Source organism: Anabrus simplex, chromosome 6 (genome assembly GCF_040414725.1).
Source record: "Anabrus simplex isolate iqAnaSimp1 chromosome 6, ASM4041472v1, whole genome shotgun sequence".
Lineage (NCBI taxonomy): Eukaryota > Metazoa > Arthropoda > Insecta > Orthoptera > Tettigoniidae > Anabrus > Anabrus simplex.
This window is the reverse complement of record NC_090270.1, coordinates 324,646,077-324,659,716: the sequence shown is the minus strand read 5'-3', so window position 1 is coordinate 324,659,716 and position 13,640 is coordinate 324,646,077. Positions and strand designations below refer to the sequence as shown.

Here is a 13,640-nt window from a genome sequence, read left to right as displayed (position 1 = left end):
GGTATATCCCAGTAGAAAGCGCTACTTTTGCAATCCTGAACGGCATTGTGCAGTTTATGTGTTCTGTTTGGTTAGTGGCCATGCCTAGAAGGGTCAATCGTGTCCATATCGTTACCTTGCAACAGGATGGCATTTCAGTGTGGGAAATTGCTCGTCGGGTCAGCATACTCCACAGTGATGTCGTTCGAAGATGGTAAAGTTATCGCCTTATACGAAATGTTGAAGTCATACCTTGCAGCGATTTCTCACGGCGAATAAAACCACGTGACGACCGCAACCAATGAATTATGACGTGTAGAAACCGAGAGGAGAACGCGGCAGAACTCCGCGATGCCTTCCTGGAGGCAGCTCAAAGTGTTATGTCTGCTCAGACACTATGAAACCACCTCTACAATGTAGCCTCCATATCTCCAATACGTTCACCACTAGTGATGATGCCATGAAAATGTGGGAAAGAGACTACCTGGACTGGGACCTGGATTGTTGGCATAAGGTACTCTTTACCACACGTGCAGGACGTATCTGACGTCTGATAGTGTGAGGAGAGCCAGCTACCAATGCGCGACGCAGGCAGCGCCCACAGTCCAACAGGGAGCGTGGGGTAGGTTAGACCAGTAACGCCTCGACCACCCTGTGGACGACATGCCGAGGATCAGTCATGGGTTTTGGGCAGGCATTATGTATGAACGTCGGCCCAACTCATCACCATGGAGAACATTTTGAAGGCTATGCAGACTACTGGGACAGTTTCCTCCTGCCCATTGTTCAACCCTACCGCCAACATTATAAGCAGTAAGTTCCTCTTACAAGACGACGATTCACGAGTGTACCATACTCGCCTTGTGAGCACTTTCCTGCAGGAAGCTTACATTTACATAATGGAAAAACCAACGGTATCTCGAGGCTTCCACTCAATTGAGCACTCATGGGACTTATTTTGAAACGTGCAGTGCCATGCCTCAGGAGCCACTAAAAAATTACCTCAGGAGAGCTCCTGTAGACCACCTCGCGAAGAGTACGCCGAGGAGGGCCCAGGTATGCTCCAGTACTTATACAAGGGGTGGAATAGCATGGTACTACGGGTCTCGTAGGTTTTGATATGATATATTGACAGAAATATACCCTTTCCAGCTGACCACTTTGTTTTCGTTATTGTCTGAATTGTAAAGCATGTGTTTAGATTTTATAGGATCAGTAATAACGTGCGCTGCTTTCTTGAGTAATAAATATCAGGAGGCAAATTGATTTCCTCAGGTATTTGGGCTGGAGATTGGTAAAATACAAATGGAACATGGGAGAAGAGGCCAAATTCTTGTTTCGATCGTATTTCTCCTCAGTGGTAAATAAGTACACAAATAAATCTAGTCGTAATTGTATCATCGTGCAGAAAGGCCTTCTTTGTTAGTGACTGAATAATTTAAATACCGGATTTCTATAAAGCAGATTAGAAAAAACATTAAGTTGATAAGAACTAAGAACCATAGACATACAAATCGGAGAAAATTATATTTAATTTATTGCATAAATCACATTACAGAATTTTTCCTTTGTGTTACGTTTCACCTAGGCTCTTTATTTATAAACGCAAAATCTTGAAACGGAGCGAGTTGGCTGTCCGACATTGTGAACTTGCTTTAGGGAGATAAAGGGTTGGAGCACCGCTGTCGGCATTCCTGAATACGGTTTTCCGTGGTTTCCTCTTTTCACACCACACTCTACCTTACCTAATCTTTCTAGGGCATAATTTCTGCTACTCTAGTCTTAGGGCTTAGCATTACCATTAATCTATACTAATAATATATAAAGAGGTAAAGTTTCACTGTAGGTAAGGGCTAATCCCAGGAACTACTGGACCGATTCTAAAAACTATTTTACTAATGTAAATATCCATTATCCCTGAGGGACATAGGCTGCATTTTATTTTCAAAACAATTCAAGGGGGTACGGGGGTCGATATAACAATACCAGGCTAATATAGGCGAAATATCGAATTTGTCGTACAAGGACGAGATAAAGCTCAATTTAAGTCCCTTGACGCAAAGAACAAAACTAGGTAAGCCCTGCGGGCCCAAAAACCATGTTTTAAAGCCCTAAAACCAACCGTTATGGAGATATTGGCAGCACACTACCCCTAATCTAGGAATCGGATAAAGAAATGTACTGCCGTAACGATGGCAACGTCAGCTCCAGTATACTTACAGCAGCGAGATTATCTACAATATATCACAAAACCTAGCATGTTACAGACGTGAAAATCGGTATTTGGAATCTTCTTTAGAAATAAAGGAACTTTTTTTCGAATTAAAAGAGGACTGTTTCTCACATGTAGAGTTCCATGTCGCATGTTCCAGATTTAGCTCTGCCAGTAGCCAGGTAATCTTAGCCCCAAAAGCCAATGCCACAAACGTGGTTTACAAAGTGGTTCTGGGGTAAATGAAATGCAATTTTTTGGTGAGTTTTCAGATAACGTCTTGGTGCAGTACCGAGGAACAATTAATTTTTATCAACGTACCAAATCCTCGCGAGCGAAGCCGAGGTTAACAGCTAGTAAACCAATAAAATAAATTATGATTATTAACAATGGTGTTATATAGAGGCTTGCACTGGATTGGACCATATAGCAATGCAAGGTACTCATCTGGACGCCAAAATTTACCGTTCAAGATAGGGTTATAGTTGAAAATGTTTTCTTACTTCACGATACTTTTTATTTTGGAAAATCCACTTAAAGGGGTAAAAGAATATAAACGGGTGAATTTTTAAAACTATTATTTTCTTCTTTTACCGATTTTCTCACACCTGTGGGGTCATGGGTGCAAACTGTGTATTTGACCCTGTTTTATGGCCGGATGCCCTTCCTGAGTTGAAAGCTGTAATGGAATTAATCCATAATCTTCCAATATAAAACAAAACGTTGTGTTGAAAACCACCTCGAGGGGTGCTTTAAAGTATGCATCCTGCTTTTCACATGGCCACGGAAACGACAGACTATATTTTGGGAACCCAATGAGTTTCTCTGTCCAAACAAATGCATTGCCTTTATTCTTTGAAGACATATCTTACACATAGTAATACCCTTCGTGCAAACGCCTAGTTAGTACTGATGATTGAGTACTAGTGCAAAGTTTAATTACTAGTTTAAGATCTTCGTTATCCTAGAAAGTATCATCTCTCCCTAGCATCCTTCATTACGAATAAACTGTGGTTGATTTGTCTAAAATTGTAATTAGCTGGTCGTGATTCTCAAGTTATGAAATTACATTTTATGAAGATGAACTCAAGCAATAAAGGTGAGTGACACCATAACCAATGACTGATGGCTGGCTCATACCGAAATTCCCATCCAGTCTCACGAACTTCCGTTTTGTAATGTGCATTGTTCTCGCTAGTCTTGCACCATATTTACCATAAAATATTCGTTGGAGTCAGATAGCTTTGAAAGAGATTATATTTCGTCAGTTGAATTATTAATGAGTGCTACTTCCATTACAAATTAATTGAAACATTATTTATAAATTCAAAAAAGATAATCAATTACTGAAATATTCCTCAAGTTGCAAAAAATGTTTTCCAATTAGTATTCATTTTCTCCGGAATGGATGAGAATTTCTGTCGTGTTTTAGATTTACATTACAGTCACCGGTAATTTAGCATCTTACCAAGGAATCTAGCACAACCCTTTATGATATATAAGATTCATAACATTCATTCTAGGTTTACTGAGCTTACTGAATCTCTTATGATTACTAATTAACATTTCGTCCTGTGTGAGGAGCGTCAACGTGAATTTGATACTAATATCTACTATGTTAGAAATAATTACAAGTAGATTTTCCATTGTATACGCTTTTGAAAACAATCATTCCAACTAAATGTTAATTCCTGAGTGCTGCATCAATCTTTTAATCAATACCGATGTGAAAATAATTAAGCAAGTAACAAAATGCATGTGTTTTTATTTAATTTGTGCAATATGCTTTATAGCAACTATGGGATACAAAAGGGTTAGGAGTGGGAAGGAAGCGGCCGTGACCTTAATTAAGGTATAGTCCCAGGATTTTCCTGGTGTGAAAATGGGAAACCACGGAAAAATCACAAACATCTTCCAAGGTCCTTTACGACAAAAATGTTAATGGCCAAACCTTAAGGGCGTCAACGTCGTCAGAGGTATTAATAAGATGAAATGAATGACGTGATAAATGATAGGGTGAAACCAGGTAGCCTACTCCTGTCAAATGGCACCGAGAGGTCTGCTCAGGGCTTACCGTCTCCATCCGACGGATGAATTACCATCAACAGCATTTATATCTATATCCATATGAGCACTAAGGAGAGGTTTTGAAATGAATCCAGGCTTTCGGCACGCTATCTACAGATTGGAAATTGCACTCCACCACCTCTGCTACCCTCTGGCCAACATTCTGAAGGAGAATTGTTTTCGATCAACGGGTCTCGAACCAGCTAACCATGGTCTCAGACCATATAGCCTTAACGGTCATAGCCACCAGGCGGATTTAAAGAAGTAAATAGAATAAAATAATTAAAAAATCACAGCCATCTGTATTTGTTTTATACATGGTGGATTGTAAGATTTGGTCTCATAGACTAGCCATGATTTCAGACACTATTATTATTATTATTATTATTATTATTATTATTATTATTATTATTATTATTAGGGAGCAAGTGGCTGTGCGGTTTGGGTCACGTAGCTATCAGCTTGCATTCGGAAGATAATTGGTTCGAACCCCACTGTCGGTAGCCCTGAAGATTATTACTATTTTTATTAAATGTGTCGCAATTCGGAAATGATCACTTACAGTAGTCTGATAACGAAGTAAAGTTAAAACATAATTACCCAACAACAACTACAACTAGTACAACAAGAGTACAAGAAGCAATTCCGTGGAATCTTACAAGAAATACTGCTAGTTAAAATGTCTAAATCCAGCATAATCATATACAAATTCACACGTACCGGTACCTTAAATAATTCCAAACCCAAATCCCATGGCACTACAGACCTTGAAGGGCCTTGGCCTACCAAGCAACCGCTGCTCAGCTCGAAGGCCTCAGATTACAAGGTGTCCTGTGGTCAGCATGACGAATCCTCTCGGCCGTTATTCTTGGCTTTCTAGACCGGAACCACTATTTCACCGTCAGGTAGCTCCTCGATTCTAATCACGTAGGCTGAGTGAACCTCAAACCAGCCCTCAGGTCCAGATAAAAATCCTTGACCTGGTCGGGAATCGAACCCGGGACCTCCGAGTAAGAGGCAGGCACGCTACCCCTACACCACGAGGACCAGCCCGTAAATAATTCAGATGCCTTGATACTACAGTTTACAGTGAATTGAGCGTTACATTAAAATATGACATTATCACATAGAAATCTACACACAGTTTACAGAATACTGGAGTCTATTCTTGAAGCATCTTACATTTTTGGGAAAAGACTTTCAAGACAGCTGCAGGTAATGCATTCCAATCGTCAATTTCCCGATTTACAAACTAATATTTACCATAGTTAATTTTTCTGCAATTTACCTTTTACTTTATGATGTTTTTCCATTTTCACACCGGGCAAATGCTAGAGCTGTACCTTAGTTAAGGCCACGATCGCTTCCTTCCGACTCCTAGCCCTCTCCTATCCCATCTTCGCCATAAGACCTAAGACCTATCTGCGTCGGTGAGACGTAAAGCAGTTTGTATTATTATTATTATTACTATCGACAAAAACATGTTGTTTTAATTGTTTTTCATACTTTTTCAATCTCACCAAATAACTAAATGACTCTATATACCTACAAATGTATCTCATTAAAATCCCATACTCAGTATTGATAAATCAGCAAGTGAACTAAGGATCCCTTCTTCGTGCTTTTACGACAGCAAAACTGGTGGAACAAGAGAGTCAAAGTTAAGTTCTGCAGGAGATAAGATTCTCTTTTAAGGATGCCCAATTATAAATTGACTATTCTGAAGTTAAATTTCCGAAAGCTGTTATTATTCTTTCTAAAACACTGAACGACCACTCTCGAGTCACAACTCATGGAAAATTCTCGGAGGAATGTTGTAATTTGGGGATAAATAACTACTTTTTACGAATAGGTTTAAAAACAGTTACTAGGAGAATTCACTTCATAGTTTGCGTTAGACAAGTCCATTTAAAAATTAATGAAAGTTAATACCAATTTTAATTGGCTCATGCTCTCAATCAGTAGATATTTATCCACAAAATAAAGCTCTTTCATTACGTGTACCAAAGGAAGGGTTCTTGACCTAGATTGAAACTAGAAATGTTTTGAGTTCGTGGTATGTGACTGTTCTTTACAGTTCTACCACTAGTTCTTGACCACTACTGGCTTTATACAGTATGTCACAAGTTACACTATGCATCTGCTCTTCAACTTTTGTTAGTTTCTTCTGCCGTATAATGTTATCTTCTAGAAAAATAATCTGAACAATTTCCTTCCCTTTATTTAATAAAACTGATTTTCTTTTCCTATAAGACCTTTGACCTAATTATATTTCGTCAATACTTTCAACTTACGGTTTCTAGATCACACCTTAGTGGTAAAACTTCCATCATTCGACTACGACGTAGTGAAAAAATATATTAAACTTCAATACAAACATTGGTAGCAGGCCTCGAATATTATTTTCCCAGTTTAGAACTGGCTCCTGGATTTTAAAAATTCTGATAATCATCAAGGCTTGTCACGACTTGCTTTGTCTTTTTTTAATGATGCCTTTCTTTGTTAAGTGTAGATTTCTGCATCAAATAATTGAATGTCACTTGGAAAGTACGCAGCACTTCCACTTAAAGAATTTTCACTTTCACAACCGTCTGGGGAAACTCTATCTAACCGCCTTAAGATCTCCATTTGAAGCAACAAATTGTCTAACCCTTAACTCTTCTGACACGTCGCAATGGCAATAAAAAGGAATTGTTCACCATTAATCTGTGTGCAAAATAAAGAGACCCATGAAATTGAGCTCCTCCATTCTCTGACTGTGGTACTTTCACGTAGAAACTTTCCACCAGTATACAATGAGAAGCGAAGTAACCTAAAAGGCATCTTAACTTACACGCAATAGAAGTGACAATGGTCTTGACAATCTTACCACTTACAATCTCGCCAGTGACAATTACTATGCATTCAACTCTACTTTCCATTTCAACAAGTAGCATTTTAAATACGCAAGCACCGAACGAGCTCACCGCGTGATTTGAGTGACGTAGCTGTGAGCTTGCATTCGGAAGATCGTGGGTTCGAATCTCACCGTCGGCAATCTTGAATGTTGTTATCCCGAACTCTGCTAGGTCTGTACTTTCTCCTTGGCACTGGTTGCCATTCTAGTTCTTTGTAATTCTTTCATAGTATAAAGAGTTTGATCGACTGGAACAGATTCTGTTCACAAGCTGATACAGAAAAACATGGCCTCTACACACCAGCTTCTATTGTCTAGGTGATAATGCACGGATGCGTTGTATTATTTGCATGAAAATGTACTGGAATTACTCATGGGTAAGATCTTTCAATTGTCAGTGGATTTTCTAGGATTTTCTGCATGGGTGGAAACCTCCAGTTGTTCAATTATCACTGATGTGCATTTAGGGAAGTCGCCCAGGTGGCAGATTCCCTATCTGTTGTATAGTCTTTTCTCAAATAATTGTAAATATTTTGGAAACATATCGAACATGTTCCTTGGTAAATTATTCTAATCCCTACCTCCCCTTTCTATGAATGAATATTTTCCCAAATTTGTCCTCTTGAATTCCAGCTCTATCTTCATATTGTGATACATCCTACTTTTAAAAACACCACTCAGACGTATTCGTCTACTAATGCCATTCCACGCCATCTCTCCATTGACAGTTCGGAATATACCGCTTAGTCGAGCAGCTCATCTCCTTTCTATCATTTCTTCTCAGGGCAAACTTTACATTTTCTTCCCGCTACTCCTTTGTCGGAAATCACCCAGAACAAATCGAGCTGCTTTTGAGATTTTTTCCAGTTCCCGAATCAAGTAATCGTGGTGAGGGTCCCATACACTGGAACCATACTCTAGATGGGGTCTTACCAGAGACTTGCATGCCCTCTCCGTTACATCCTTATTACAACCCCTAAATAGCCTCATAACCATATGCAGAGATCTTTACCCTTTATTTGCAATCCCATTTATGTGATTATCCCAATGAAGATCTTCCTTTATATCAACACCTAGGTACTTATAGTGATCTCGAGAACTTTCACCCCTATCAACACAGTAATTAAAAGTGAGAGAACTTTTCCTATCAGTGAAACTTACAATCTGACTTCAGTTTATCCGTACACTTAGAGTATAGTTTTAATAATAATACTTTATTTTTTACAGAATTGCGTGAAGCCTTTGAAGCTGAAGCTCAGGAAGTGAAGAAACCTCGCCTGTTACTGACGGCTGCTGTACCAGTAGGTCCTGACAATGTTCGGGGAGGTTATGACGTTCCTGCTGTGGCTAGTTACCTGGACTTCATCAACCTCATGGCATACGACTTTCACGGCAAATGGGAACGAGAGACTGGCCATAACGCACCCCTGTATGCCCCGTCCTCAGACTCAGAATGGCGCAAACAGCTCTCCGTGGACCATGCTGCTAACATGTGGGTCAAACTCGGAGCTCCAAAGGAGAAGATGGTGATCGGTATGGGAACCTACGGCCGTACTTTTACTCTCTCTAACCTCAGTGCCTTCAAGGTCAACTCCCCAGCCTCTGGAGGTGGTAAAGCCGGAGAATACACCAAGGAGAGCGGTTTTCTTGCTTACTATGAGGTAAATATATTAGTTATTGATGTGTAATAATTTAGACGTTTCCCTCTTAACCAGCTGATACTAACATGTAGAACGAAATGATGCGATATAACATAAAGCAGTGTTTCTCAAACTATGGTACGTTTACCCCTAGGGGTATACTTGAGACTTTTAGCGGGGTACACGAGCAGCCTTCAGAGAAAAATGGAAACTGAAATATGGAAATAAATAAATGCAATTAAGTATATATAGAGCCACGCTCCGCTTGATTTCACCTGGACTACAAGACATCAGAAAACTTTGTCACAACATGCAAGCACTCTCATCCGATTGAAATGTTTATGGTTCACAATGTCTGAATTCCTGAATTAAGATCAAACATTTTTCATCCGTATGTATCCATTTGATATTGAGACTCATATCTAGCACAATGTGAAAATTTCATACAAACTGTATTGTTACACATACAGACACAAACTCTTAAATTTCTTGTAATGTGTTAAAAATGTATTTAATTTCAATATCTCGTCCTATTTACGATGTGAATTTAAAAGAGGTTTATAATAAAATAAAAATGTCTTAATAATTAACCAAGTACTGATATTTTTAAAGCTATAATTTAGGGATTTTTGTGGGGGGGGGGTACATTAAACGTTTGGCCATTAGTGAAGGGTACAATCTCATAATAGTTTGAAAACCTCTGATCTAAAGGTTATCCCTCCTCGTTTTCACTGGTTACATAGAACACGAGGTAAAGGAAATCGAATAGGAATTTGGATTGTGATTCCAAGGAGAGTAAATCAAAACCCTGAGATTTGCCGATGATATTGCTATTTTAGCTGAGACTGCAGAAGTTCTGTAGAAATTGCTGAATAGTATGGACAATCTCAGAGAAGAAGTGCAAGATGAAAATAAATAAGTCCAAAACAAAAGTAATGGAGTGCAGTCGAACAAAGTCAGGTGATGCAGGAAATATTTGATTAGGAATGAAGTCCAAATGGAGTAGATGAATATTGTTACTTGGTAGTAAATTAACTAACGATGACAGTAAATGCAAAGATAGTCAAAGCAGATGTAGGATGTGGTAGTTACGTAGAAATGAAAAGTTTAGTAGAGGATAGGGTGGCGTGAAGAGCTGCATCAAACCAGTCTGTGGACTGATGACTCGAACAACAACATAAACTAAAGAGTCTCAGTACACTCACTTGAGAGAATTAATATATCGTTGAGTCTTAAAAACCATACAACCATACTTTGATGAGTCGATGTCTACGCCTCATTATTTATGCGATAGTACACTACTCTGCAACTGAAAAGAGATTTCTCAACGTTCTTTTAAATATTTTTATTTTATATTATATTTTTAGTATCGTTGTATGATAATTTTGGGACGCTATAATGGAACACCAGTTTTCCTCCATCACGTCATATTTTCCTGTAAATAAGGAAATGTATTTGTGGCTTGTCCAATGACGAGAGCCGCATTCTTGCTTACAAATTGGTCACAAACTGTCATTAATGTAAGAGGAAATGGAAAATCAAACAGATAACCTGACACATTCAAGACATCATTCTTTTCCATTTGTCACCTTAACATAACCTTCCCCACGGGTACTCTCTTTTCAGTAACCATCAACAGTCGGCCATCATATTACTTGGTTGTAGAAGGTGGGTTCGCATTTTCTAGCAGTTGACGGGCAATTTGATCAAAGAATTTGCTTGAGAAGCTTGTACCTTGTACATCTCACGTTTTGCCGTTACCTCTCTACGAATATCATGAGGTGCAATAACAGCAAGGCAATAAAACTTGTCAAGCGGAGTGGGCTTTAAGCACCCGGTGATGATCCGACAAGTATCGTTAAGAGCAACATCTACTAACTTGGCATGACGAGATCGAAACCACAATGGACTTGCATATTCCCCGGCAGAGTAATAGAGTGCACGGGAAGATGTTCTTACAGTTGAAGCGTTAGCTCCCCATGTTGTGCCTGTTAATTTCCTTATAATGTTGTTTCTGGCTGCCACTTTTTGTTTGGTATTCAGGCAATGCCTCCTGTAAGTTAGAGCACGATCGAGGGTAATTCGTAGATATTTTCGAGTTGTGCAGTGTTCTAGTGTAATTCCTTCCCAGATAATATTAAGGGTTCTTGCTGCCTGTCTGTTTTTACGGTGGAGAGCGTAAGTCTGAATTTTACTGGGATTTGGTCTCAAGTGGTTCTCTCTATAATAGACAATTCTGTCAATGCATTAGTAAGTGCCTGCTCAACATTTTGGCAAGTATGGTACAAACATCTGCATAGATGAAACTCTGCGTTCCCTGCGTTGATCGTTAGTATAAACGTTGAACAGCGCTGGAGCAAGCACGCTACCCTATGGTAATCCGTTCCTATGCGATCTCCATCTGCGTCTTTGTCCTTGAAATTCAACTAAGAATCTTCTATTTTCAAGGATTTTCATTATGAAGCAAGTTAGTGATAATCTTTGGTAGCATTATGAAGTTTCATAAGAAATAGACTGTGATTTACTGTGTCATGAGCCGCTGTTAGATCTACAAATACAGCTCCTGTAATCCCTTTCCTTTCGAAACCATCTTCTATGTGCTGTGTTATTTTCAACACCTGAGACGTGCAGCTCTTCCTTATCTGAATCCATCCTGTTGTGATATGTAGACTGCCTCTATCTTCTCCGTTATTCTGTTTAGAACGAGCCTTTCAAGAACTTTATACAAATGACAGAGGAGAGAGACAGGACGATAACTTTTAGAATTATTCTTATCCTTTCCTGGTTTACGCATAGCTTTCGTCCAAAGTTTATGAATCTTACAAGACTGGATACAGCAACCAACACTTAGAAATCGGCCCAAAGTTCTTAATCTGCTCAACTCTTATATCATCAAGGTCTGCAGCCTTCCCATTTTGACATTTACTCTGGATGAGATCTAACTCAGCCTGAGTAAAATGTCGTAGCAAGGTAGTAGTTTCTTGGTCGGGTTGTCTCTCAAATTTCTTCCTACGGGACTTGGTTGTAGAAGGTGGGTTCGCATTTTCTAGCAGTTGACGGGCAATTTGATCAAATGTCTTGAATGTGTCAGGTTATCTGTTTGATTTTCCATTTCCTCTTACATCAATGACAGTTTGTGACCAATTTGTAAGCAAGAATACGGCTCTCGTCATTTGGTGGGGTCATGTGAGGCGAATTGGTGGAGGAGAATGTACTCGGTCATGGAAGGTAAGAGAAGTAGAGGGATACCAAGCGACGATGGTTTGACTCAATGTCTAACGATTTAAAGATAAGAGGCAGAGAATTAAACGAGGCTACGGAGGTAGTTTTAAGAAATCGAGGATTGTGGGGGCGTTTAGTTCATTTACAGAGGTTTGAAGACTGAACGCTGAAAAGCATAACAGTCTATAATGAAGATGCACGAATATATGTTCATTCAATAACAACAGCTTTATTTCAATAATCTTCTTCTTCTGCTGCTTCTTCGTCTTTTTCGCTTCTGATAACACGAGTCATCTGTGATCTCTTAGTTAATATTATGTACGGATGACATTAGAACTGTAATTGCTTTTCAGTTATGGTCGTCTACAACTCAAAGGTGGCGATTATCGATCAGAATATGAAGTTTGACAGCTTAGTAAATTTTTCGTCACTGTTATTCAACAGTTCGCAGTGTTAACAGAAGCATTGACTTATATTGAGTTTTCCGCTTCATCATAAAATAATATTTCGTTAGTAGATCATCACCATCGCACTAAATCACAATCCCACTCTCTGCATTCAGGTGTGCGAGATGTTGAAGAATGGCGCTACCTACGTGTGGGATGACGAGATGAAGGTCCCGTACGCCGTGCAAGGTGACCAGTGGGTTGGTTTTGACGACGAACGCTCTATCAGGAACAAGATGCACTGGATCAAGGACAATGGCTTCGGTGGCGCCATGGTCTGGACGGTAGACATGGATGACTTCACTGGCTCTGTCTGCGGAGGAAATGTCAAATATCCACTCATTGGTGCTATGAGGTAAGTTTTCTTTCCTTGATATCTGTATCATCTTTGATGAGTCGATGTCCACGCCTCTTTATTTATACAAATGCAAATGCATCATACTTGAACTTCTTTATAAGCAATTTCAACTGAATGTTCCTCGAAGGTTCCATTGCACTTTTGAGAGGTTTCAGACAGCGTAAGCCTTTATCTTCCACTGCTCCATGGGCCTTCATGGCCATTACTATTCTTGTTGAAAACATTTCTTCGCAGACAAAGTAGCGGTCCCCATACAACGAAAAACGTAAAATCAGGCAGTTTCCTCAATTGTGCCGAACGTTGAAGGGCTAAAGGGCCCGGAAAGGTTTCAAATTCTGAGTCTTGGATAGTTCCATCAAACTAAAAAACAAAATTCGAAAATTACTTCCTGCCTAGACCCAGTTTCGGAAAATAGCTTGTTTCGTAACAAGTATTATTTTTTATTCAAATCATAGCCAAATTAACTTTTTTACATAATCATTTCTGTAATGCGTTCCTTGGTTCAATGCCCTCGGGCATTTTTTTGAAAAATGTCCACACCGAATGTAGTTATAAGGGCTTAAGTGAAACTTTGCATTGACTCACATTAGCGCTCGTCGTGGTGCTTAAGTGAAACAATGCATTGACTCACATTAGCTCTCGTAGTGGTGCTTAAGTGAAACTCTGCATTTACTCACATTAGCTCTCGTAGTGGTGCTTAAGTCAAACAATGCATTGACTCACATTAGCTCTCGTAGTGGTGCTTAAGTGAAACTCTGCATTTACTCACATTAGCTCTCGTAGTGGTGCTTAAGTGAAACAATGCATTTACTCACATTAG

The 13,640-nt window shown here is 39.3% G+C and overlaps 1 protein-coding gene across 1 annotated transcript in view; it reads left to right on the top strand.

Annotated features, from left to right (window-relative positions):
• Positions 1-13,640, top strand: part of Cht7 (chitinase 7) — a 340,104-nt gene that overhangs the window by 287,695 nt on the left and 38,769 nt on the right. Inside the window, exons 6-7 of the mRNA XM_067150566.2 lie at positions 8,382-8,815; positions 12,579-12,817. Coding sequence (XP_067006667.2) covers positions 8,382-8,815; positions 12,579-12,817 — 673 coding nt within the window. The remainder of the gene's footprint in view (positions 1-8,381; positions 8,816-12,578; positions 12,818-13,640) is intronic.